Here is a 25,765-nt window from a genome sequence, read left to right as displayed (position 1 = left end):
AGGGCGGTGCCAGACACTTTTCAAAAAGGGTGTTGCTTAGCAAAAAGGGGTGCGGCCTGATGCATTTACTAGAATTTACGCCAGAAAGTGTCGTAAATTAGAGTGGAAATTTACGGCAGCTCCGAGCTTCTATAGCTTTGTTTTTCGTGCGCACGGACACACCAAGATGCAAATAATTTATTAAGAGGTGTGCGCCTCTTTAAGAAATAAGTCGCATCTTACTCCTGCAGCCTTTACACTTAGACTGGCCTATAAAACACCTAGTAGTTTTAGTATCTGTGTGAGTTATCAGTTCTACTCAAGGTTTATGTTTTTTTGTACAGGTCTCGACTCTGATGTTTCAGGACCCCCTCCTCCAGCAGTCCCAGAAGAGGTATGAGGAGGAGAAGATAGCCATACACTGTGAGACAGGTAATGTACAATTACTTTTACCTCCAATGGAAGGCTGTGGTGTATCCCACTGAATAGGCTTAGGCAGAGTAGGTAGCTGTCTTGGGCACATTTGAGGAGGGGGCATACTGCTCTGCCTTTTTAATTTTTTATTTTTTTTTATACAATTGGATACTGTGTCTGAGCGGGTGATAATACTGTGGGTTACAAGGTGATTGTCTGACCGCTGAGGTTTATGTGTAGCGCATAATGAAATTGCTGTCTCCAAACCATGAGAGCTTATTCCGTCCCGGCTATAAAAGGCAGGATAGTCCTTTCCGTCTACTGAGAGGTTTGAGTCTCGTACCTGGGATCCGGCGTGGGTGCTCTGTGCATAGACCTGTTAAATCTTAGAGTTTTGATGTAAGAATCTTCTCTCGCAGGCAGGGTGTTTTCTGCCAAGGAAATCAATGAACTGAACTTGAAGAAACTTCCTCAGGTTCCACTGGGTCGTCAGAGCATGAATGGAGCTGAGTGGCTGAAGACGCCATTGGGATACATTGAGAGTGAGACCAGGCTGAAGAGCAGGTGAGATCCTCGTGGATGGTCTAATAACGAATAATTATAGGGCCCCTTTTGACTGAAATGAACACGCGTACATGTACAGATATAAAGTGCCTGTTTTGCTGCAGTACAACCTTGAAGAAGTCCGTTCAAGTTCATTGACCAGCACAGCAATAAATTATCTGTCGTGCATCGACTGTATCCGCATTGAATTCAACAATTCCAACATAACATCATAGAGAATAATCCTGACCGTGCAATCAAACCCAACCACCCCTCCCTCGCCCCCTTCCAGTATCCCACCCATATTTTCGGATGTTCCCCATAAATCCGTACCACGACCATATTAATGTCTTTCCCCTCTTCCTGCCATCTCCTGTCGGAACGTATCCCCTTTGGCTGTCTTTCCCATGTAAGGGATATTCCTTGTTCAAGCCGCTGCTTCCTAGAGAAGGCGCCCGCACAGTCAGCCTTGTCCCTGAAACCACTTTACGTACCCCCAGTCCTCTCTCATCGTTGTAAAGAGTAATCTCCCCTATACTTGTGCCCGTAATCTGCTCCATTCTGGCGACACCAACCCCGAGTAATCCAACCATCTTTCCCATTGCTTTTCAAATTGTTTTACATTACCCCTTTTCGAATTAATGTTATACTCCATCAAAATGGTGTGTTTCAGCATTCCAACAATTTCCCTCTTCACTGGAGGCTCCGCATCTAACCAATGCTTAGCCATACATTTTCTGGTTTGGTACAGAATTTTAGCAATTGCCAAACATGCCAGCTTGTCACCCTCCAATCCTCCAACATACCCCAGAAGTAGCACCCTTGGGTCTGCCGAAAGTTCCACATCATAGACAGTTCTTATCAACTCCAAAATCTCCCCCCATAGATTCTTCAGAGCCCCGCATGTCCAGAACATATGAAAAATATCTGCTCCCCCCCCCCCCCCCGTACACCTGGGACATTTAGCATCCGATCTAATTCCAATCTTTTTCAGGACCCAAGGCATCCTATGCACTCTGTGTATCAAAAAAACGTACGACCTCCTCTGTGCTACATTAATAGACGAGTGGCCGGATGACGCTAAAATGTCTTGCCATTCGTCTTTGGGTAAAGAATCTTTATCCTGTTCCCATTTTTCTCTAACCGGTTCCATAGGATCCCCCTGATGTTTTCTTGTACGCCATCGAAATCGGCCCTTATAGTCCAATATTCCCAGTGCATTAATTGTCCGATCCACCGAGTCCACCTGTGCCGGTATAGCATGCCGTATCTGCAAGTACTGGTAGGACATCGTGTGCTCCTGGTGACGCTGCTCTTTTACTTGGTGAAAGGATTTCATTGTATCTTCATATAATTGACTCAATCTCGTTACACCTTTCATTTCCCAGCCTTGCATTCCCTCGAGTAGCAACCCTTGAATACCCTCTGTTCCCACAGAACCGGAATATGCCAAATCGGAGTATATTTAGTACATTCCCCTACTCCGTGTCTGTTTGCATCGCCACCACACTTTATGTATTAGGAGTGACGTCGGTTTAGTACACGCTGATCTTTTGTAGGTATGAGCTTCCAGCCCCTCTAGCGGATTAATCCCTTCCCCCAGATATGACCATATCCGTCCACTGGATCCCCATTCGTTCTTGTCCTCCCATCCTTTAAAATGCTGGCACGGGGCTGCCACGTAATATATCCAGGCATTCGGTAAAGCCACACACCCTTCATCTTTTGGCAATTGTAGTTTCTCCAATTTTATTCTAGGCACCCCCCGTATTCATACCAAATCCTGAAAGAGTTTGTGTAGTCTTCTAAAATGTTTGAGAATCCACAGCGGAGAGTTGTGGGTAATGTATAGCACCTGGGGCATAAGAATCATTTTTATTAAGTTAGTTCTCCCTAAAGCTGAGACAGGGAGTCTGTTCCACGTCTCCACCTTATATTTAACCTTGGGGGATAATGGTATTACAGCGAGGGCCATATAGTCTGTGACATTAAATACTTAGGGGTCAAAGTGCTAAACTCTGATACTACCGGAATAGGGGACCCATCTCGAGTGACTGCGATATCAACCGGGTCGATAGGCATGATAGCCAATTTATAGACAAGTCGGAAAAAACTCTGAACCTTGTAATAGTTTCCAGGACTAATGGAAGAGTGTTTTCAGTATCTGCCATAAATAACTATATAGCGTCAGCATAGAGATATTTTCTCTTCCACCGTTCCATATTTCAGACTTTTTATGAGCCGGTGTTGTTGTATTGCTGGAGGTTCCACTGCCAGAGCAAACCATAATGGCGACAATGGACCGCCCCGACGCATTCCCCTAGCCAGCGGGAAGTGCCCAGACAAAGCCCCATTCTAGCTGTTGGAGCCGCGTATAGCAGCCGGACCCACTTGACAAAGTTAGGGCTGAATCCCAACTTACCCATGACATTCCATAAATACCCCCATTCTACACAATCCAATGCCTTTGCGGCGTCCAGCGTCCACACAGACGTCTCCACTGGATCTTCCGGCACCATCTGTAGGTTGAGGAACAGCCTTCTAAGATTTATAGCCATCGACTTTGGCATGAAACCTGATTGGTCGTCATGTACAACCAGATGTACCACCCTATTCAGTCGTGGTGCTAATACCGTCACCAGAATATTAATATCCGAAGTCAGCGGAGATGTCGGTCTGTAAGATTCCGGTAATTGGATATCTTTCCCTTCCTTCGGTAAGACCGCTATCGTCGCCTCATAGAGAATCCGGTAGTCTCCCTCTCTCAAAACTGTCCATTAGGGTATCTAGGCATTTCAGTTCTAGTTCGTCACTATACTCCTTATATATTCCCCTGGCAGACCAGCCGGACCTGGAGCCTTTACTATTTCCTCCAAGATCTCTCTTTCCCCTGGACCCAGGCTGGGAATACCTCCCAGATACTCCAGTAATTGCTGTGCAGTGTATCGCCCTCCCTCTTGATGTATAAAACTTCTAAAACACTTGCAAGATTCGCCCCGTGTCTGCCTCTTGCCCCCCCCCCCCCCGCCCCCCATTAAACCATGAATAAAGTTGTTACCTCTTTGTGCCTGTGCCATTCTGGCTAGCAACCTTCCAGTAGTCTCTCCTTCATCGTATAATAATTTCTGGGCCTCTACCCAGTTTCTAAGTGAATCGGCCGAGCCGTCTTCCATGCTATCCCCCAACTGTCTAAACTTTGTTTTGATCCTCCTTTAATATTTTGGGTGAACACCCCCCGTAACCAGGCCTTCATTGCATCCCATAGGACCCCCAGTGGCACCATGTCCGCGTTAAACCGAAAATACTGCGCTATCTGGTCTTGTAGCTCCTTGCCATCCATCAGTTTCATCCAGAACGCATTTAGCCTCCAGTTCTGAGCTTCTGTTGGGCCGTTCTCCCACTGCCAGCAATAATGCCACAGGGGAATGATCCGCCAATGCAAATGTTCTACCTGTTCAATATAATATACCGCTGTAGGGGAACGTAAGAGCAGATCTATTCGGAAGAGGGATTACATAATTACTGGCGTCTATCTTTCCAAATGTCTCGCAATCCCATCTCCATAATTTGCCTCCCACATGCTGTCATTCCCTCCCCCCACTATGACATTTATACAGCCCCCCCATGCATCACTGTGTTAGTCTCCCATCAGAATTAAGGGTATAATCACGCAATGTAGAGAGCTTCTCCATAAGCTTTTTAAGTGCAACACTAGAATAAGGGGGGGGTGTACAATATGACCAAAACACATTCCCAATGATGGCTGGTGCAATGCACACCCACACACCGTCCCTCCCCATCTGTAAAGGAGGAATGGTAAATGAAAGGAAGATTCCTGTGTATCCGCGAGCTCAGCCCCTGGAATAAGTTGTGTGGTAGGAGTGAAGCCCGTGATCTGTCCACACACTATGTAATAACGACATGGAGTCCCTTGTAGCCCTATTGTCATAGCTGTTTGTTGCTTGATGTATTCAACGATCGCCAGAAACTTCCTTGATTCCTTCAATCCCCTGATGTTCTGGGATATACAGCGAACCGACCCCATCGTACATCAATGGAAACCAGTTTCTTCTACGGATTCCAACCAATTTGTCAAGAGAAACTGCACCGTGCAACCCCCTACCCCAATAAACCTCCCCTTCTAGAAGGGTCAGAGTGACATATAGTGTCTCCTCTAGCCAATGCGGGCACACCTTGGTGTTCAATAACGCGTGCCTCGTGGTCCTGTCCAACGTGGCCATGGCGCGTTCTTCCAACTCCCCTCTGGTGGTGACTCCTGCCGTCATGCCGATGTGTTAACCAATCCCAATGAACCAGCATATGGACCATTCAAACTATTCCACAGTAATTATCTCTTATTAACAATACTAGCTGTTGAAATAACTTTGTAAAGGATCCCGTCATACTGAACTCTGTCCGAGGGGGACTCCCACCCGTTGAGACAACAGATCAAATCACACAATACTAAAGCCTCGCTATGTCGGCCCCCCCCCCCCACCGGCTGCCATCTCCGAGCAGTCTCTCCCTCTGCTCCAGCAGGTCGTCTCAATGGACTTTCATTACAGTCCAACCATCTCGTAGCTTCCGTAGGCGTCTCAAAGAAGGAAGTAGTCCCAAGAGCAACGACTCGTAGTTTAGCCGGATACATCGTAGAGTACTGGATGTTCACGTCTCTGAGGCGGTCTTTAATATCACGGTATTGCGAGTGTTTCTTCTGCACTTCCGCAGAGAAATCTGGGAAAAAGGAAATCTTAACGCCATTAATGGAGATATCTTGCCGTTCCCTCGCTTTCCGCAGTATCCGGTCCCTATCTTTATAATGTAGGAGCTTTATTAGGAGCGGACATGGCTTATTGATCCTGACGGGAGGCCGTCAAAATGAGCACATGCCCCCCCCCCCCCAACGCTGTGAAGTCAGAAGCTCTGCTGCGCTCTGCAAAGAGGAGGGTAAGAACTCTGTTACTATAGTAACGGGGGCCCGTGTAGTTTATTACATAGGCCCCAATTACTATAGTAACAGTTCATTGATGTGGTGCGGGCCCCCCTGGGTTCGGGGCCCAGTCACAATTGCGACCGCTATAGTTACGCCACTGGGAATGACCACATGATAGCCCACATCGACCACAGAGCTGCCACCCTTTTAGGTTTTGATTTATAATAACGGAAGGAGGATTACAGGAATTAGTTGTAAATATTATTTTTTTTTATTATGTGATACTTGTTTTGATGGTTTACGATGGCTGCCTCTGTAGTGTAGGAGACAGGTCTAATCTGTGGAGTCATTACATTGTTCGTGTTCTTCTAATGTCTTCCAGGAGGAGAGTCCGAGTCTCCTGTAACCAGGGAAGTCTGGATTTCAAGACGTGGACAGATACGAAATATCCGAGAGATCTTCAGCAGCGAGATGAAAATCAGTCAGAAAACGAAGTTTCCTGTGAGACGGTCGTCCCTCCCTGAGTGTTGTAAACATTGGGGGCCTGGCCCTACAGATCATTACAACATAGACGTCCGTGTGACAAATACGCGGATGCAGGTTTTATTATAGTATAGGGTGGGGGGAGGGGTTTTCTTTCTGTTGACAATTTTAGAAACCTTTCCCCAAACCAAATAAAAAAAAAGTCCTTTGGCACGCTCTCTAGGGCTGTGTTCACACGGCATTCGTTACAGGATGAAAAGCACGAGGCTGATTTCAAGAGAAAATGGCCTCTAAAATTCAGGCGGTTTTTTTCAGCTGATTTTTTAAGGTGTATTTTCAGTGGTTTTTGAAGTGTCAATGGGAAATCCGCTTGTAAAAAACACTTCGAGATGTGACGTCACTTTTTTATGAAGTGTGTTTTTTCAAGGCATTTTTTAAATTGAGCCGCATAAAAATACATCTCGTATGAACTACACAGCGGATCGGCCATTGAAGATAATAGGCGGCTCTTTGCAGGCGTCTTTTGAAGCGAAATACGAGCGGTTTACGCTTCGAAATCCGCCTAAAAATATGCCTTATGAGCGGGGCCTCAGACCTGGAGGCTTGTCGAGCGGATGGTTCAGTATCTCAGTAAACAGCTAATGTTCGCTTTGTCGCAATTCCCAGAAAATATGAAGATGATTTAACCCTTGCTGCCAGGGTTTTAGGACAATTTTAAAAATCACAAATACATCCTGAATTATAAAAAAAAAAAAAAAATCATATACCTCCATACTCCTATTTTCCAAATAAAACTGACAATTCACACCGATAGGCGCCTTCATGCAATTTTGTAAAACCGGTTTGTTTAGTAATGACTTATTACATACGTCCTTGGAAGTGAAAAGGTTAATGGCAAACGTAACCACATCTGATAAGAATATATTAGGTGTTTGGGTTACTTTCTCTGCACCTTGGTCCTATTCTTATACCAGGTTTGGAGTCTCCTGCCAGGTCAGTGGTTCATTCACATATGTGAATATACGGGTGTACTTTGGAAAGACCTGCATATTCTTTGGGTGGGTAAAGAGAATCTGGCACTAGTTTAGTAACGTCCTATCGCCTAGCTAATCTAATAGGCGCTGCCACACTGATAATACTAGTGAAAATTGTCACGAAGCGATTATTTTAAAAGTTATGAGATTTTTTTCTAAATATGTAAATGAGGCTATACAGACAAGTGGGCGTCGTCAGCAGCGATTCTCCTGAGGTGGAGCCTCCTCACAGCCCCTGACGCTGTCCTATCAGCATGAAGCTGCTTCACACAGTGTGAGAGACTGAGGCCGGAGGGAAGGTGGGTCACTTCAAATAGCCATATCTCCGGCTGTGGACCAGCTAGAACAGTGATTCTGGTGGCATATGAAAGATGAGATTCTAATCAACCAGAGGTATCACCAGTTAAATACACAGTCAGGAATGGAAGCTGTATACGAAATCACCACACGGTGTTTCTGGGCAGGGAAGGGGGAGAAGTTGTATGCGGACTGGACAGCGTCATACAGAAAACATAGTGAAAAGAAAGTAAACCCATTTGGCAAGTATACCCAAATTAGCATATTTAGAAAAATGCTCATAAGTTAGCAAATAAGCGGTTTTGAAAAAAAATTACACCGTATCTGCATCATAGCGCCCATTAGATTAGTTAGGAGATAGGGCATTAAGAAACTAGTGACAGGTCCTCCTTTGAGGAATGTAAAAAAATTCCCCCCCTACTAATACCGGTGGATGGAAAGTACTTTATACTCTGAAATATTTCCAGACTTTTCTATTCAGCCAGTATTTTGTCTCTGCCATGGTCAATAATACAGCTGAATATCCAGACAGAATGATGCAGCATTCTCTCCCCCCCTCTCATAGCAGGAAGTCCCAGCACAACCACCCAACAACAGCTATAACGAAGTCCTTGTCTGTTGAATGTAAAGAAAGAGTCGGGAGCCATAAATCACTCTTTTATATACATTTTAGCATCGGTTCAATAACGTGCAGAACAAATATGTAGATTAGCTACAAATACACATTCTTACTGTACATCTGACAAAGGATTGCCAAGTCACAGCATCAAAAATAAACCAAATCCTCACTGAACACCCGATTCCACAACCGTTTTGCTTGAGCTTAAAGTGAAACAGTCCAAATATTAAGTTAAAAATACATAAAACAATTCAAATAATATTTTAGCCAGTGTTAATTCCTATCAGATAAAGGCAAGAAACAAAGATAAGAATACTGCGTTCCGTAGTCGTTATTAGATTCCTGTATCTGGGTTAAGGCATCGTATATATGTTTATAACCACACAGTGCAATGTAATAACATAGATTTCTATACACCCCTCCATCTTCCTATGCATTAGAATTAACTTTCAATTTAATAGTTTGAGGTGCAGAAAGTGCATTTACTAAGCTGAAGTCAACACCCAAAAAGAAGCGGAGAGATATTTTTACCAGTCTGTAAATTGATAGAGTTCCCAGACGGCGTATATCCCACTCATTCCCGGCAGTCTCTGCAATATAATAATAATACTTTATGTTCATGGTGGACTCCGTGGTCTCTGGGCCCCCAGCCATTATGCCACCATAGACCTTGGATATTTGTGGGCAGATTGCACCAATTTCATCAGAATTCTCCCAGAGGATGAACTTTTTCTGGCTCTTGTTTCCCCTACGATAGGTGGAGGCACCTGCCAACCAGTGTATTTCCCTATGTCTTAGGGCTTGTTCAGACAAACATAAATATCGTCCATGTTTTTTTTTTTAACGGCCATCACATGGCTGCATGTATTTCTATGGGGCTGTTCACATGGACGTTGTTTTAACGGACTGTGAAAAAACAGGACACGTCCTATTTTTGTGCATTTTCACTGATCCCTCAATAGACTCAAGTCTATGAGGGATCTGTGAAAACGGATGCGACTCGGACGTAAAAACCGGTAGTTTTTCACGTCTTAGTTTCCACTTGTCCGTCTGAATAAGCCCCAAGTATCAGCCAGCATTGTTTGAGATTGGAGTCTATGGCTCTTCAGTGATGTCACCACTTTGTGTTAATGTAAAGGGAAATAGTTTGACGGCTTTAAGCAGTCGGGTGGCATGTGGATACTGGGCAAAGGCCGGTGAAAAACAACCAACGCAACCGTAACTTGTACTATAAATGATACATGTATATGACATCTGGTCGTCTGTTTTGGGGGAAATCCCATACATTTCAAAGCCCCAATATTTGAAGTGGATTTCCGAGATGGTTATTGCTCAGTCCATGTGCAGTAGTTACCTGATAATAATCATTTTCTCATTGGTGGTTTAGTTGTAGGTTATGATCATTCTAGTTCTGCCATTATTGAAATTAGCTTTATGTGCACTGGTTTCCATCTTGTGCTTGTACACAGCAGCTAATATAAACAAGAAAAGCTGCAGTGTAAAGCATGGAGGAGGGACAGCAGCATTCTTAGCTTCTGTTGAAATAGGAGGTGTGGTTCAGACTACCTAAGACGAATAGACTGTGCAGCTGTAGCTGTCCCATAGATGCTCCATCCTGTCTGATAATGGGGATAGTGTTTGAGGCACATAGGGTGGCATATTGAGTGCTCCAGTATCACCCATATATACTATGCTGTAAATCTCTGAAAATTGTAAACTGCACCCTCTCGTGTTTCTGCATAGCAGAGGTTCCGAAAGAGTGAGTAGATGGCTCAACACCACACTGACTGCACCTGGCTGTCTATCGTAGCTTAACCATGATAAATACTAAATGACCAGCTGTACTTTTCTGCATTCAGCTCTGCTACATCTTTACTAAACATTCCAGTTTAATGAGCCTGTCATAACAAATCTACTTCACTCATCTATTAAAAATGCCTTATGGAGCTCATTAAAGGCAGATCCAACTGGTTACATTGTAACACCATGTGACACATCGGATGGAGACTCCCATCATTCTCTGACCTCACTAAATATAGAGTGTATGTCACAGGCTGTTTCTAAAGATACCATAGTGTGTTTGTGGTTAATAGATCATTGGTGTCTATTAACCACTGTCAAACGGTCTTGATTCTGACACATTCTGCAGTATTTAGGTTTAGACAGGCAGTGGTTCCCTAGCAACTGTTGAGCTGAATGCTCCTGTTTGTCGGCTAAGGCACACAGGGTAATATTCTGTAAGGACAGGCCAAACCGAGAACAGCGGGCAGCCAGCATCACTTCTCAGATGGAGAAGAGGGATTTTCAACCTAGGATTTAGGTACCGCCATGGGTACCAAAAAGATCCTCCATCTAATATACCGAGATAGACCATATACCATTATATACTAACTTTTTGTCTGCACTAGTTTTTATGAATGAATATTAGGTAGGAGGATGAGGGAGAATCCTTGTGGGCAGTCACTTGCGTCACCTTCATATTACATCTTCTAGATGTCTTCAATCAAACATCCCGTACCCAGTCATTAAAATAGGGGTCTATAGTTTTTGACCTTGTGTTGTGATCTCTACAGGGTTTAAACACAAATCTTGCCTTGATATCCTCACTCTACTTTGCTCCATATTAAAATGTTCTGTATGTGTCCCTGGGGATTTTCCATTGGGGAAACCACTGCCTGGAAGGTATCTTGCTGTAGCAGGAACCCCTAACCAGCTCCGGGAGTCCAGGTAAACTGGCCCTGCCCCTTTAATTAAACCCACCCACAGTGGGACAATTTTTTCAGATTTTTACTTTAGGAGGTTGCAGAAAGTCTTTTATACTGACAAATGTTTTTTTGTTTTTTTCCACCCTTATACATTTGTAGGTTTAGTGTCCCTTCAAATAAGCACAGTAGTGCTGAGTGGTACAGTGCCCCTAGTGGTCAATTTATGAGAGGATTTTTGTTCTTTGAGATCACACAATATATATTGTATTTAGACCAAAAAAAAGTCACTAGGCTCTGACCCAGTTAATGACCGACCTTTATTTGGGCACCTAATTAAAGATGTCCCAATTTAATGAGACAGACCACCTAAATTAAGATGTCTTAATTTAAAGATATATATATATATATATATATATATATATATATATAATATATTCAATATATTCTTTAGGAGCTGCAGGGTATCTAAAGCTGGCCACAAGAGATACGAGATGAAACGCTCAAAATCAAATAAGAATTAACTAATGCCCGAGCAATTTCTACTGAAAAAGGGGATTGTACAAGTCCATCAGCCGTTTGAGCTTCCCAGCCAGTAGTCATTGACCGCTCACTAAAATTAACATAAACTTCTCAACGGAGATTCCTATTTCAGGCGAAGTAGTTCATGTAGGGGCATCACATGCGAAAACTCAATGGATAATTCAATCTGAGGGTGTTGGACCAGATGGGCATGAGATTGTAGACCAGTGGTCTAGAACCTGGAGCATCCTGGGAGTTGTAGTTTCAAAACAGCTGGAGAGCCACAAGTTGCCGGCCTGTCTTAAACAGACAAGTTTTAGTTTATTACAGAAGATCCTGGTTTAATGGCACAACTGAAGACTATTTATTATTGTATATTCCGGTTATAGGCACTTATTTAACTAGCAGGTGGCCATCTTAGGCCTCATGCAGTGATTTTTCGGGTCGGCCGGCCGGCCACGGAGTGTCACCCACGAGCCGCCCGCAAATCGCGTGCCGTGCATTATTTTCTATGAGCCTGGACCGCAAAACACGGCCGTCATAAGACATTTCCGTTCTATTTGTGGTCCGGGCTCCTGGGCCATGCACGGACCGTGGAAACCACGGTCGTGTGCATGGGCCCATTGACATGAATGGGGCCGGAATTCTCCCGTGGATTTTTGGAGAAATTGCAGCCGCAAAAGCACGTTCGTGAGCACGGAACCTTCATCTGAACATGTTCCGGCGTATTTATAGTTCGGCACCCTCGGTTTTTAACATCATTTTACAGTTTAGAAAAATATGCTTATCTTCAATTTATTCTGAATGTTATATATTTTAGGCTCCAGTCACATATAATGCTGCATTCAAAACTCTGCTGGCTGCAATTTGCAGATCAATACACCTCAAACAGCATAGCTGTCCTGGCAATAATAATACTACTTCTTCCACACCACACGAGAATACCGTGTACAAACAGCAGGGGGCAACAGTAAGTCTTATGTACTACTGTATGCTGAAAACTACCCGGAAACCAGTAGTAATTCTGAATGCAGCTCTGGCTGTGAATGGAGTATAGGGCATAATGTACTCCGGAACAGCACAAGATAAGCAAAACAAATGATTTGCAAGCTTAATTAACGTTATACATAGAATCAGCAGAATTCTGAATGCAGCTCTAGGTGTGACCAGAGTATACAACATAATAACTACAGTGTTTACAAAGTTACTCAATATTATACAGATTTAAAATGTAAAATGAGGCAATAAGTGTAAATAAGCATTTAATGACTGTATTAATGCATTGTACTAAATCCCTTTCCTGTGGTCCTCGCAGCAGCAAAGCTCCAGGTTTCCTCTCTGTAGTGGTCTTTATTTTTTTTTTATGAAGGAATCTTCTCAGTGATTCGGATGTCTGTATTAAGGCCTGTCTAAATCATCATATAAAAAAAAATCATAAAATAAACCTGTCCCTTTAAGAGCAGAAACTCAGAGAGTCACTATGGACAATTGTATTAATTACGTCATAAATATAAAAATTCTCTGCCAGTGTATCCTGTGGTCATATAGAAATATATACACGACTATAAATATAGAATTCCAGCTGCGTCTTCATCAGATTCCTTTTCTTCTTAGGTCGACATTTCCACCTCATGTCTCTGAAACGAGGATTCACAAGAAATCGAGAACTTTGTCTTTTTTTAGAACTTTAATAAAAAAAAAAACAACTCAACTGTTCGAAAGAAATCCGTTCATTAACGATCCTGTTCCCATGGGGAAGCTTGGTAGGTAATAATGAGGACCTTCACTACCCTGGCACCAGCTATATGCCACATGTACTCCCGCAGGAGAGTGATCGGTTTCCCCTGGCACCAAAAAAAAATAATAAAATGGTTAAAACGGACCCTTAAAATGTTGCAAAACAAAAAGCGCAGCAGTTCTGTTTGGTAAAAGGCACTGTGATTATTTGCATAGGTCAGTAGATGAGGACTGTGCCAGTGAGACATGGACTGAAGTCTGGAGTGAATTCTGCAGACCTGACTTTAGTGCATACCCATAGGATCGGCTGTAGGGGGCGCTGTTTGCCATCTAGAAAAGCTGCAGGTCAAACCGCACAAACACCTCCCCCGTTGGCACCTCGTGTAGGAGTAAACGTTTGGTGGAAGGGCCTTTGCTCTCCTGTTCAGATCTGATCTTTGCTACTGGGATTTCGGTGCGACCCAGAAAATCTGAAAGAGAATTTTTAGATTTATAAAAAGCAAAAGTCTTTACAGAAGGTTAAAGAAATTCTGTGCCCTAACGTAAATGTGGTTTAAGGGGTCCCTAGGTTGTCCCCAAGCGATCAATTGTAATCTGTGGAGGAATCTAGCAGGAAGTGTTCAATTTCCCTGCAGCGCCGCCACAGGAGAAATTAAGCATTACATTACAATCACTAGGCTGCCCATGTAAAGGACATATATATCACGTCCTCCAGAGCAAGAGATGCTCTTTGTAGCCGCTTCTGCACACTCTGGCTATTTAATGGGGGTTAACAGAGGGGTTCCCTCGTTTATAACTCAGAATTATCCAATAGGGTGAAATGGGTTTTGTACAATAGACATCTCCTCTAAAGATGTCAATACAGCCAATGCCTACACAGAGTATAATTAATATTACATATCTTAACAGAATCTATTCTTTTTTTTTTTTACATTTTGCAGGAGCCCTTCAGGGTGTTCGGCAGAGTGGGCATTTAAGTTGCCTAGCAACCACATGACTTCCTGGCAGGGCGACCACCACTTCACTACATGTAGTCATATCCAAAAAAAAGTAGTCATGGGAAGGGCAGACTGCTTATCCATGCTACACAGGAAGTATAGGAACACTAGGGGAGGAACCCGAAACATTGAAGGTATGTGCAATCTGTGTAATGGGACGGAGACATAGACAGATGAGATTTATAGGAACGCTGAGCAAAACTGATGCACTGTGTTATGGCTCGTAGAGGGCCTGAGGGGGCGGAGCATGACACGGATTCAAAGAGCGAATCCTTGTGTCAAGCTCCGCCCCCAGGCCCTGCACTAAGTATAATACAGTGTATCAGCTTTGCCCGGATGTTTTTACGTGTAGTACATCCCAGTGGTTTAAAATTTGGTATGTGCAGAAGTTTAAGCACCTTTGCAGTAGATCCAACGCTGCTCTTTTTAGATGTACGGTAAAAGAACTCAATAAAATTGTTAGGCCTCAAGTCAAATAAAGTAAGAGACCTCCCAAAATAAAAAAGACAAGCTTAATGGATCCACTGGAAGGGTGCACAAACTTTTGCACATGCCACATTTTAGGATTCATTTTTCCCCACTATGATAAACTCTGCAAATAAACCGTAATGGTAAAACGGTTTATTAATTAATGGAAAAAGTAAAATAATGTAACCTGATGAGGGGGGCACAAACTTTTGCACAGGACAAGATCAAATTGAACAGAAACTTGCAGGGTGTAAAACACGGAGACGTTCGGAGCCCCTACATAAAGTAGAGCTCGAGGTGGGAATCTAGAGAATGTAGACCATGAAGACTCACCATCCGGGGAAAACTGGTCTCGGTCAAACACGGTGATGCACAGCACGTCCTGGTACAGATCCTTCAGGAAGAACTGACAATTGAAGCCCCACTTTGGGTTGAGGGTGTCGGTTATTGCTCGGCTTGTGTAACACTGGGAGCCCAGGGTGACCTCACAGTACGGGTTACTCTTCCCTGCGTGACAAACCAATATCCAAGACAACATTACAAGACTTCTATTACAACCCCAGATGACCTGTCCCAAACACACTGTAACCGAATTCCAATAAACTGGCACAGGGGAGGTGGACTCCGGACTATCAGACTTTCCAGATATAAAACTCAATCACTAAGGAGTTTTTTCCCCCATCCCCTCCAGGTCAATTTTAGACCCTCTATTCGCTTGTTTCTAGAGTTCAGAAGACCTCCGTCCAAGGCGTCCTGGAGATTCGGGACTATTAGGCCCCATGCACACGACCATAAAATCACCCGTAATCACGGGCCCATTCATTTCTATGGCCGACGGACACCTTCCCGTATGTCTACGGGAGGTTGTCCGTGCCGTAGAAACCTGCAGAAAAAAATAGGCCTATGTCCTATTTTTTTTATTTTACGGACCGTGCTCCTATACTTTATAACGGGAGTACAGCCCGTAAAAACGTCCGGCTGTCCGCGGCCGGCCGTGCCTGTAGTTAGGGGTAGTAATTACAGGCACGGTCATGTGCATGAAGCCTTAAAGAGGCTCTGTCACCAGATTATCAAATCCCTATCTCCTATTGCATGTGATCGGCGCTGCAATGTAGAGAACAGGAACGTTTTTGTTTTTTTTAAAACGATCATTTTTGGCCAAGTTATGAGCAATTTTATATTTATGCAAATGAGGCTTTCTAATGGACAACTGGGCGTGTATTGTGTTTCTAACGTCTGGGCGTGTTTATTTCTTTCACTGAACAATCACACTGCTGTGGATCATGCTGGGCTGGAACAATGAGAAGTGTATGACGCTGATTAGTCACTGATTGGTCAGCCTCATACACTTCTTCACAACACCCAGTTGGTAAAAAGTAAAAACACGCCCAGTTGTCCATTGAGAAACTCATTAGCATAAATCTAAACTAGCTCATAACTTGCTCAAAAATTATCGTTTTTCAAAATAAAAACCACTGCTGTTATCTACATTACAGCGCCGATCACATTATGTAGGAGACAGGGCACTTATAATCTGGTGACAGGGTCTCTTTAAAGCGGGTTTTAGAATTATTGTATTGTAAAAAGTACAGACCTAAAACTCCTTAGGCTGGGTTCACACGACCTATTTTCAGGTGTAAACGAGGCGTATTATGCCTCGTTTTACGTCTGAAAATAGGGCTACAATACGTCGGCAAACATCTGCCCATTCATTTGAATGGGTTTGCCGACGTACTGTGCAGACGACCTGTCATTTACGCGTCGTCGTTTGACAGCTGTCAAACGACGACGCGTAAATTGACTGCCTCGGCAAAGTAGTGCAGGGCTCTTCTTTGCTACGTAATTTGAGCTGTTCTTCATTGAAGTCAATGAAGAGCAGCTCAAGATATACGAGCGTCACAGACGCCTCGTATATTACGAGGAGCATTTACGTCTGAAACGAGGCAGCTGTTTTCTCCTGAAAACGGTCTGTCTTTTCAGATGTAAAAGCCAGCTAGCGGGTTTGTTAAAATTGTATCCAATCCAGACAATCCCTCTGTGAGCTGGACAGCCTCGATGCCAGATTGATACACTTGACCTGCAGGACAGGAGTGAGATTCATGCTGTCGATGTATTTACCTGTCAGAGGATTGTCTAGATTGTACAGGTTGTCAGCTTGTTTCCAGTCACTGACAGAAAGCATAAAATTTAAAACAATGTATATTGTATCATATACTGCATTATACAAGGACTAAGTTTTTTTTTTTTTATATACCGTATTTCCCAGACTATAGGTAGCACTGGACCATAAGACGCACCCATAATTTGAAGTATTTTACATTTCCTATGGGTAATACTCAGGCGACATGGTATGGATAGAGTACCACATTGCCTCAAAACAATGCCAGCCACAGAGATACCAAATATTGGCAGCTATACTGCCCTCACCCTCCCCATAACTCACCAGATATCAGATGTGTGGAGAGGCAGGGGTTAATGGTGTTGAATCTGCTCTGTACATAGGAGGGGGCGTGGCTAGAAGGTCCTTGCAGATCAGGACCTGCACAGATTTACTGTGCTGTGTGTACTAATGTCTGTTATTTACTCACCAGTGAGATGACAGAACTCGGTGTGTAAGATTTGACTGTTCAGTGAGCAGATAACACAGATCCTATACACACCGCACAGGACAAGCAGAAGCCACTACACTGCCCTGCAAGGACCGCTGAATCACGGGGCTGAATCACGGGGCTGAATAACGGTGCTGAATCACGGAGCTCAATCACGGAGCTCAATCACGGAGCTCAATCACGGAGCTCAATCACGGAGCTCAATCACGGAGCTCAATCACGGAGCTCAATCACGGGGCTGAATCACGGGGCTGAATCACGGCGCTGAATCACGGCGCTGAATCACAGAGCTCAGTCTCCTGCTCCTTCATACACTGGCAGCCGCTTGCATTCTATTAGAAGCACCAAAAGATTACAGCTCCGTTTTAAAAGGACAAAAAAAGTGTATAATGGCTTATTCAGATGAACGGGATATACGTCCGTGCAAAGTGCGTGATTTTCACGCACCTCGCACGGACCTATATTAGTCTATGGGTCCGTGCGGACTGTCAGTGATTTTCACGCAGCGTGTGTCCGTGTGTCCGCTGCGTGAAACTCACGACATGTCCCATATTTGTGCGTTGTTCGCGCATCACGCACCCATTGAAGTCAATGGGTCCGTGAAAATCACGCGCAGCACTATGAATGAAAACAGAAAAGCACCACGTGCTTTTCTGTTTACAAACAGTGTCATAATGATGGCGGCTGCGCGAAAATCACGCAGCCACGCATCATACGCGGCTGACACACGGGGCTGTTAAGTACCTTTTGCGCGCGCAAAACACACACGCTCGTGTAAATCCGGCCTAATGGTCTGAATAATACGGTATATAAAACCCATTTAACCTTCTAACGACCCAAACATTTTTTCGTTTTTACGTTTTCGTTTTTCACTCCCCGCATTCAAGGAGCCATAACGTTTTTATTTTTCCGTCAATAGAGCGGTGTGAGGGCTTATTTTTTTTCAGGAGGAGTTGTAGTTTCTACTGGCACCATTTAAAGTGCTATATAATGTACTGGGAAACGGCAAAATAATTATTTGTGGGCTGGAATTGGGGAAAAACCAAATTCCTCCATTGTATTTTGGGTTTTGTTTTTATGGCTTTCACCGTGCGGTAAAAACGACAACTTAACTTCATTCTGTGTCTCAATACGATTACGACGATACCAAATGTATATACTTTTTTTTATATTTTACTACTTTTAGAAAGAAAAAACTAATTTGTTAAAAACAAAAAATGTTTTGTTCCACCACATTCCGAGAGCCGTAACTTTTTTATTTTTCCGTCGATTGAGCATGTGAGGGCTGATTTTTTGCGGGACGAGCTGTAGTTTTAATTGGTACATCCGATTTTCTGATCACTTTTTATTTCATTTTCCTTAGCACTAAGGTGACCAAAAAAACAGCGGTTCGGGTGTTTTCATTTCTTTTTTTACGCCAATCACCGAGCGAGTTAAATAATGCTGTATTGTAAGGCTATGTTCACACGGGGTCTTTTGCCGAGTTTTTTGACGCGGAAACCGCGTCGCAAAACTCGGCAGAAACGGCCCGAGAACGCCTCCCATTGATTTCAATGGGAGGCGTCGGCGTCTTTTTCCCGTGAGCAGTAAAACTGCCTCGCGGGAAAAAGAAGCGACATGCCCTATCTTCGGGCGCTTCCGCGTCCGACCTCCCATTGACTTCAATGGGAGGCAGGAGAAAGCGTGTTTTATGCCCGCGGCGCTCAATGGCCGCGGGCGAAAAACGGCGCGATAATTGCTATTCACACGGAGTATTTTGGGGGAGGAATATCTGCCTCAAAATTCCGTTTGGAGCTTTGAGGCAGATATTCCTCCTCCAAAATACTCCGTGTGAACATAGCCTAATAGTTCAGTATTTTTTGGATGCGGTGATACCAATTTTGTTTATTACATCTTTTATTTTTTTTTACACATTGTGCTTGAGTCAAAATGTAAAAAGTTGTTTTTTTTTTTTAACTTTTCATATTTTCGTATTTTTATTTACACTCCTGAAAAATTTATTTACATTTCTTTGTATTTTTATTTACACATTTTATTAGTCTCCATAGGGGACTTGAACCAGCGATCGCTGGCACAATACACATGTGGGGGGGCCGACCCCACCCTCTAGCGGTTTAAATGCCGCGGTCGCTATTGTTCCTGGCCGTTAGAGCAGCGCGTCCGCTATAAAACACAGCTGACAGCTGCGGAGTATCGAGCGGGCTCAGTGCGTGAGCCCGCTCCAAACATCACCCCCCCGCTCCATGACGTTCATTTTCGTCATGGGTAGGGAAGGGATTAAAGAGTAGCTCTTCTTACATGTCTGTTTTAGTAAAATACTTAAATCTCCATGAAATATTTCTAGAACATTTTTTCATAGAACTTTGCGTTCTGCCGTTTTCTCCTAGAAATTAATGAATAAATTGAGAGCTGGGTGTAATCCTTCCCCTTGTCAATGGGGCGTGTCCTTGCACCGTCTCACTGTCAACACTGATTGGACAAAGTCAGATTGTGTGGGGACACACCCAGTAATCAATTTATTCATACACTTCTAGGAGAAATAACTTAAGAACGACACAACGTAGAGGTCTAAGAAAATATATTCCAGAATTGTTATTTCATGGAGAATTCAATCACTTACTAAAACAAACATGTCAGGAGAGGTAACCGGTCCCCTTTTAGTGTTTTGAATTAACATGACATTTTTGTGGGTGCCATCTAATTGTGGTTTCTGGACCATCAGATGCCAGATTAAGGGAATTTTACTTTTATACAATCACAACAATCATATACTGATTTATAGGAATCTCTCCTAAAAGTCCTCCTGGTGATCAGCTGTCTATTGAAAGGCAGTAATTCTCAATCATGTAAGAGAGTAACATAAGCCTCTTAAATATGACGTACGTTAGAAGGTATTTCATACACGAGGACTTTTTTTTATATTCCCGTAAAGGGGTATTCCCAACTCAAACAATTATGGCATAGCCACAGGATAGATCATAAATGTCTGATAAATGTGGGTCCCACCTCTAGGACTTATGTCGAGAACACAGCATCCCGGCGGGGAATTAATTCACATCAATGGGATTTACACAAAGAGCCCAGCACGCAGTACGGAATGGAGAGAGCCGCAGCCATGACTCCATTCGTTCTCCACCTGGAGATGGCGGCAGGCGGGACAGGATACCCCCGTGGATATGCCATAAATGTCTGAGTTGGGAAAACCCCTTAAAAGCAAATCTCCACCTTTTAGCCCCGTGTCGTTTTTAGGGCCAACATTCTGAACGGATTCATGTCTTGATATATTTGTAGAGGTCGGAGCTTTGTTTTTCTGACCCTATAGAGCTATGCGTTCGGCTTATGTAGCTGTGGGAGGCAGCAGATACTTAACGCTTGGATAGAGGCTGGCAGGGGCAGCGTTGCTTTGTGTGTCTGCTGTCGTCCACTGCCCCCTCGCCTGTCACCATCAAGGAAACTCTAGCTGCTGGAGCTAGCCACAAAATAGTCCTGGCTGCAAGGATTGGCTTGAAGGGGGAGGGTTGGACTTGAGAGGAGGTATTTGGAAGCAGGGAATCATGGGAGACGTAGTTACCCTGCTTCTAGTCAAACAGACCGGGACCGCCCATCTTTCGTCAGCAGCTCATGTAAACAAAGGCTGCAAACATAAAACTCTTTGAAATCCGAAAAAAAAGGAAATAACGACACAGGAGGCTGTAAATAACATTAAGGCGTATACATGGTTTATTTATTTATTTTTTGGATGAAATTGGATAACCCCTTTGAATGATAAAATTCTGGCTGCCTGCAGTCACCACTAGAGGGAGTTTAAAAGCTTTCTGCATACAGCACATACATTGAACTTAATTATAACAGTATGCACTCAGCTCCTAAGCTCCCCCTAGTGGTGGCTGTGGGCAGACAAAATTGTATCATTTATTACTAGAACTATAAAGGAGATTTGGACCTCCGACAACCATGAAGATACATTAAGAAATGAATCGGCTCAGAATGTTGGATCTATTTATCTTAAAAAAAAACAAAAAAAACACGCCAAATGTTTCTTACTTCATAGAGAACCGTTACTACGACAGACCGATTAAAAGGACTGTTATATCCTAATAGAGTTATACTAGCGGGTACAACATTGATGTCCTTATTTTAATAGGTCTGACACAGGTTCTCTATAGGCCCCTACAATTCCACGTACACCAGAGTCTTACCATTGGGTTTACAGGCTTTTAGCTCTGCTGCTTCATTGACTTGCACCATAAGACGTCCAATTCCAGAAGACTTGAGAGACCTCGCTGCAGATGGAAAAGTAGTGATATTCTCCATTAACTCTGCTGTACTGTAATAACGTGCCATTACATTATAATCTCTAGGGGGGTGCACACATTGAAGAATACCGCTGCTACACAACATAAATAAGACGTAAAACGCTGATGACATCACCACATACAGAATGAATATAAGCAAAGACAATTATGAGATGAAGGGAAGAGGACGACCAGCAACAAGATGGATGCAGACAATCACAGAAATCAGGAGGACGTCACCGAGAAGCCTGAAGACCCAAACAGAAGACAGGACATTGTAGAGGAACACTGGACATGTGGTCACCAGGAGTCATACAATACTAAGGATACAGTGAAATTCCTTGTAAAAGAAGCTGTCACCTCTCCTGGCATGTCTGTCATAGTAAATACTTGTATTCCCTAGGAAATAACAATTCTGCAACATATTGTTCCATAGCGTTGTGCCGTTCCTCTGTTATTCCTCTTAGAAATCTATGAATAAATTGTTAACTGGGAGTTCCAATTCCCCTTGTCAAAGAGGTGTGTTCCTATACAGTCTCACTGTCTCCACTGATTGGACAATATTAGTCTGTGTAAGGACACACCCCCAACTGGTAACACCCAGTTGTCCATTTATTCATAAATTTCTAGGAGAAATAACAGAGGGATGGCACAACACAGTTCTAAAAAAAAGTTGCTCCGGAATTATTTCAAGGGGAAAATAAGTATTTATTAAAACAGACATGTCAGGAGAGGGGACAGGTCCTCTTTAAGCCGGTATCAGTGGGACCAGGTTACGTTTTTTTTTTTGCTAGACCAAGAATCCATGGCAATATATCATATGTGATCGTGTAATATTGCAGTGTGCTATTGCAGGTTATGTATTCCATGGGGTTGGATGATATCATATGCATATATGCAATCTTATGTGACCGCAAAATAAAATCCAACAAAGTTGGATTTTTTCCAATCATTACAAATCACAAGCATGGCCATTTAATATGGGAGCCACCGTGGCGATCAGCAGATTCCTGCCGCAGCTGAATGTAGTATTACATTCAGATGAATAATATGGGATATAGACGGGTTGTCGAGATGAATCAACACCCTTAATCAGTGCTGGGCGATCAGGCTTTCTAAATGATCAGGTTCAGGATTAAAGCATACCTAACTTTTCAGGTGACTTTTCAGAGTAAGCCGTCATATGTGTGCACATGAGGAATAACACTATTTCTGGCCATTAAATGACTTGTATTCTGCATTATTTAGCACTTTTCCCCTCTGCAGGCTGTATCTCTTATTCTCCGGTTTTTCTGAGCTAGTGGGCGGAGCCTAACTGCTATTATGTCTTCTATACACTGCACACAGAGATAGGACAGCAGGATTCTTCTCTTCTATCACACATTTAGAAGCTGCAGCAGCATGGAGAAGATTATACAGCAGCAATGAGCAGTATAGATGATGATGCAGCACTGGGGTGACATAGAAATCTTATCATCACGTCTCGGTCTCTCACTCTGCTCCTGTCTCCTCCCCATGCTCACTCCTCCCCTCTCCATAGACTAGTATGGGCAGCGTGTCTGTGTCTGACTCACTCTCTCTGCCCCCTCCTCTCCCTACCCTCTCCATAGACTTGTATAAACAGGCAGTGAAGTGACACACCCCCCACCTTCTGCAGCCCGTCAATTCTGCTCTGTAACTAGGGACGGGTTTTGCTTGACAACAGGAGGTGGGCAGCAGATTACAGGGACTGAGACATTACACAGAATTTGCACGCATAAAATAACATTTTAACAGTAAGTAAATGACAAAAATGATCTACAGTAGTGTTCAAAAAAAATAGCAGTCCAACATCATTAACCTCATTGGAGGAATTGAATCCTTAATTGTAAGGGGCTTCTTCAAAATATTAGCAGTGAGGAGTTAAATTGGTGAAGTCCTTCATTCTGTGGAATAACAGGTGTACATTTTGGCCATCATTTAAGGTAGGAGGGGGCAAATGTTGCACATGTTGGTTCTGAAATACTGGGGGGAAATGGGTCGTCCCAGACATTGTTCTGATGATAAACGAACTTTGAATAAAAAGTTGATTGGAGAGGGAAAAACAGAGAGAAGTGCAGCAAATTATAGGCGGCTCAGCTAAAATTACCTCAAATGCCTCGAAGTGGCAGCAAAACCTGAAAGACGCTGAAGGAAGCGGGAAACTAATGTTCGAATGGATCAAAGAAAAGCCAAAACGGCAGAGGCTCAGCCAGTGATCACCTCCAGAAAGATCAGAGAAGATGTGAAGCTCCCAGAGATACTGCTACAACCACAAGACGATGAAGTGAAGCCAAGTTACCAGCGAGAACTCCCCGCAAAGTCCCTTTATTGAAACAGACATGTCCTGAATAGGTTAAAACTTGCCAAGGAGAACATTGACTGACCCAAAGGGAAATGGCGCAACATTATGTGGACCGATGAAAGCAAACTTGTACTTTTTGGGTCTAGTGGCCGCAGACAGTAGGTAAGACGACCCCCGAGCACTGAATTCAAGCCACAGTACACTGAAGACAGTAAAGCAAGGTGCTGCAAAAATCATGATATGGGGATGTTTCTCATGCCAGGGTGTGGGGCCTATTTATCGCATACAAGGGATGAGGGATCAGTTTCAATATATCAAAATACTTGGAGATCATGTTGTCCTGAGTCGAAGAAGAAATGCCCTTAAAATGGATGTTTCAGCGCGACAATGACCCAAAACACACCAGTAAGTGACATCGTGGTTACAGACAAACAGGATTGAGGTAATGGAGTGGCCCCATCCCCCGACCTCAACCCATAGAGAACTTGTGGGGTGACATCAAAAAATGTGGTTTATGGGGCAAAACCCAAAAATGCAGAAGAAATGTGGAATGTCGTCCAATCTTCCTGGACACCTGCTCAGAGGGGCCAGAAGTCGGTCGGCTCCGCGCAGCACAGATGTCAGGCCGTTCTCAGAAACAGTTCAGGAAAGTGAAATCTGAAACATTTTTTCTGTTTATGCATTTTTGAGTTTTTAAAGAAAAATGCCGGCACTGCGATTGTTTTTGAACATTCGAATATTCATTTTTCTTTACTTTCTGTAAAGGATTAACACAAATTGGAGAAATTCTGTTATTGTTTTGATTTGGAATTGAATGTGTAATATTTCCAGTGCATTTAGGCAAATAAAAGTTCTTAAAATGATTTTGCACTTTATATGCTTTTTTAAACTCACTGCTATTATTTTTAAACCCTACTGTATATCAGGTGTACTATTAGATTAGCATAAATTCTTTTAAAAGTTAGTGTCCATTCAAAGGAATTTCTGAAAATAATCCTGATACCTTGATAAGCCTTTTCCCTCTTCTTCTTCTCTGTATCAATGAAGTTCTCAGAGGCAGATTTGATTTTTTGGACCCAGGCAGTTCTAAGTAAGAGAACAACGGACAATGAGATCGTTACAGCTTTGGGACCACGCTAAAGGTCCTCTTACACTGGCCAATTTTGGCCGGTGCAACGAGCGCCGATCAAGGAGAGAGCTCGTTGATCGGCGCTCGTTTGCTCCTGTCACACGAAGTTATGGTTGAGGACGAGCGGTCGTTACTCCGATCGCTCGTCCCCATGCTTTATCGTCATGTCGGCAGCGCGTCTCCCTGTTTACACAAGGAGGTGTGCTGCCGACAACTATAATATTTTACTTTTCTAAAACGATATGATCAGATGAACGATGGTTTGCCAATTTGCCCAATAATTGGCCAGTGTAAAAATATTGTTTCATCTTATGCCACCTAAGGTAGGGAAGACTGTGGGCAATGCTCCCTGGAAAAAGTATGCAAATAGAATCCATAATCAATGTCTAGGTTCAGGAGGAGCTGTAATAATTAAGTAGCAGCTAATCTGAGACACCTATCAATGGACAGATCTGTTTCGGGCTGTTGGCCCTCATCAGCATAACTCAGGATATCTGGTTAGCTATGTAAGATGATCTTAAGGGACCGGACTATATAGATTGTTCCTGCTTAATGGGGACATTAGTCAAAATGATCTTCTGATATGTGATAGATTCATGTAAGACGATCACCTGGGTGAAGGTAGGTTGTCTGAGGGATTTCCTCTTTCTGGAGCAGTTCTGTTTCCATGGAGCATAGTT

General features: G+C 43.4%; 2 protein-coding genes across 7 annotated transcripts in view; one reads left to right on the top strand and one right to left on the bottom strand.

The window, feature by feature from the left end:
* FAM228B (family with sequence similarity 228 member B) overlaps positions 1 to 11,403 on the top strand; it is a 32,559-nt gene extending 21,156 nt beyond the window's left edge. The window contains 4 exon segments of the mRNA XM_075860988.1: positions 324 to 411; positions 813 to 957; positions 6,252 to 6,320; positions 6,322 to 11,403. Coding sequence (XP_075717103.1) covers positions 324 to 411; positions 813 to 957; positions 6,252 to 6,320; positions 6,322 to 6,481 — 462 coding nt within the window. The 3' untranslated portion in view covers positions 6,482 to 11,403.
* ITSN2 (intersectin 2) overlaps positions 8,327 to 25,765 on the bottom strand; it is a 166,009-nt gene continuing 148,570 nt past the window's right edge. For all 6 annotated transcript variants that reach the window (XM_075860980.1, XM_075860983.1, XM_075860984.1 and 3 more), the window contains 4 exons: positions 24,960 to 25,042; positions 21,538 to 21,621; positions 15,063 to 15,236; positions 8,327 to 13,733 (listed from right to left, as the gene is read on the bottom strand). In XM_075860980.1, the coding sequence (XP_075717095.1) occupies positions 13,594 to 13,733; positions 15,063 to 15,236; positions 21,538 to 21,621; positions 24,960 to 25,042 (481 nt within the window). In that variant the 3' untranslated portion in view covers positions 8,327 to 13,593. The remainder of the gene's footprint in view (positions 13,734 to 15,062; positions 15,237 to 21,537; positions 21,622 to 24,959; positions 25,043 to 25,765) is intronic.

This window comes from Rhinoderma darwinii, chromosome 4 (assembly GCF_050947455.1).
Source record: "Rhinoderma darwinii isolate aRhiDar2 chromosome 4, aRhiDar2.hap1, whole genome shotgun sequence".
NCBI classification, from domain to species: domain Eukaryota; kingdom Metazoa; phylum Chordata; class Amphibia; order Anura; family Rhinodermatidae; genus Rhinoderma; species Rhinoderma darwinii.
This window is presented reverse-complemented; position numbering and strand designations above follow the sequence as displayed.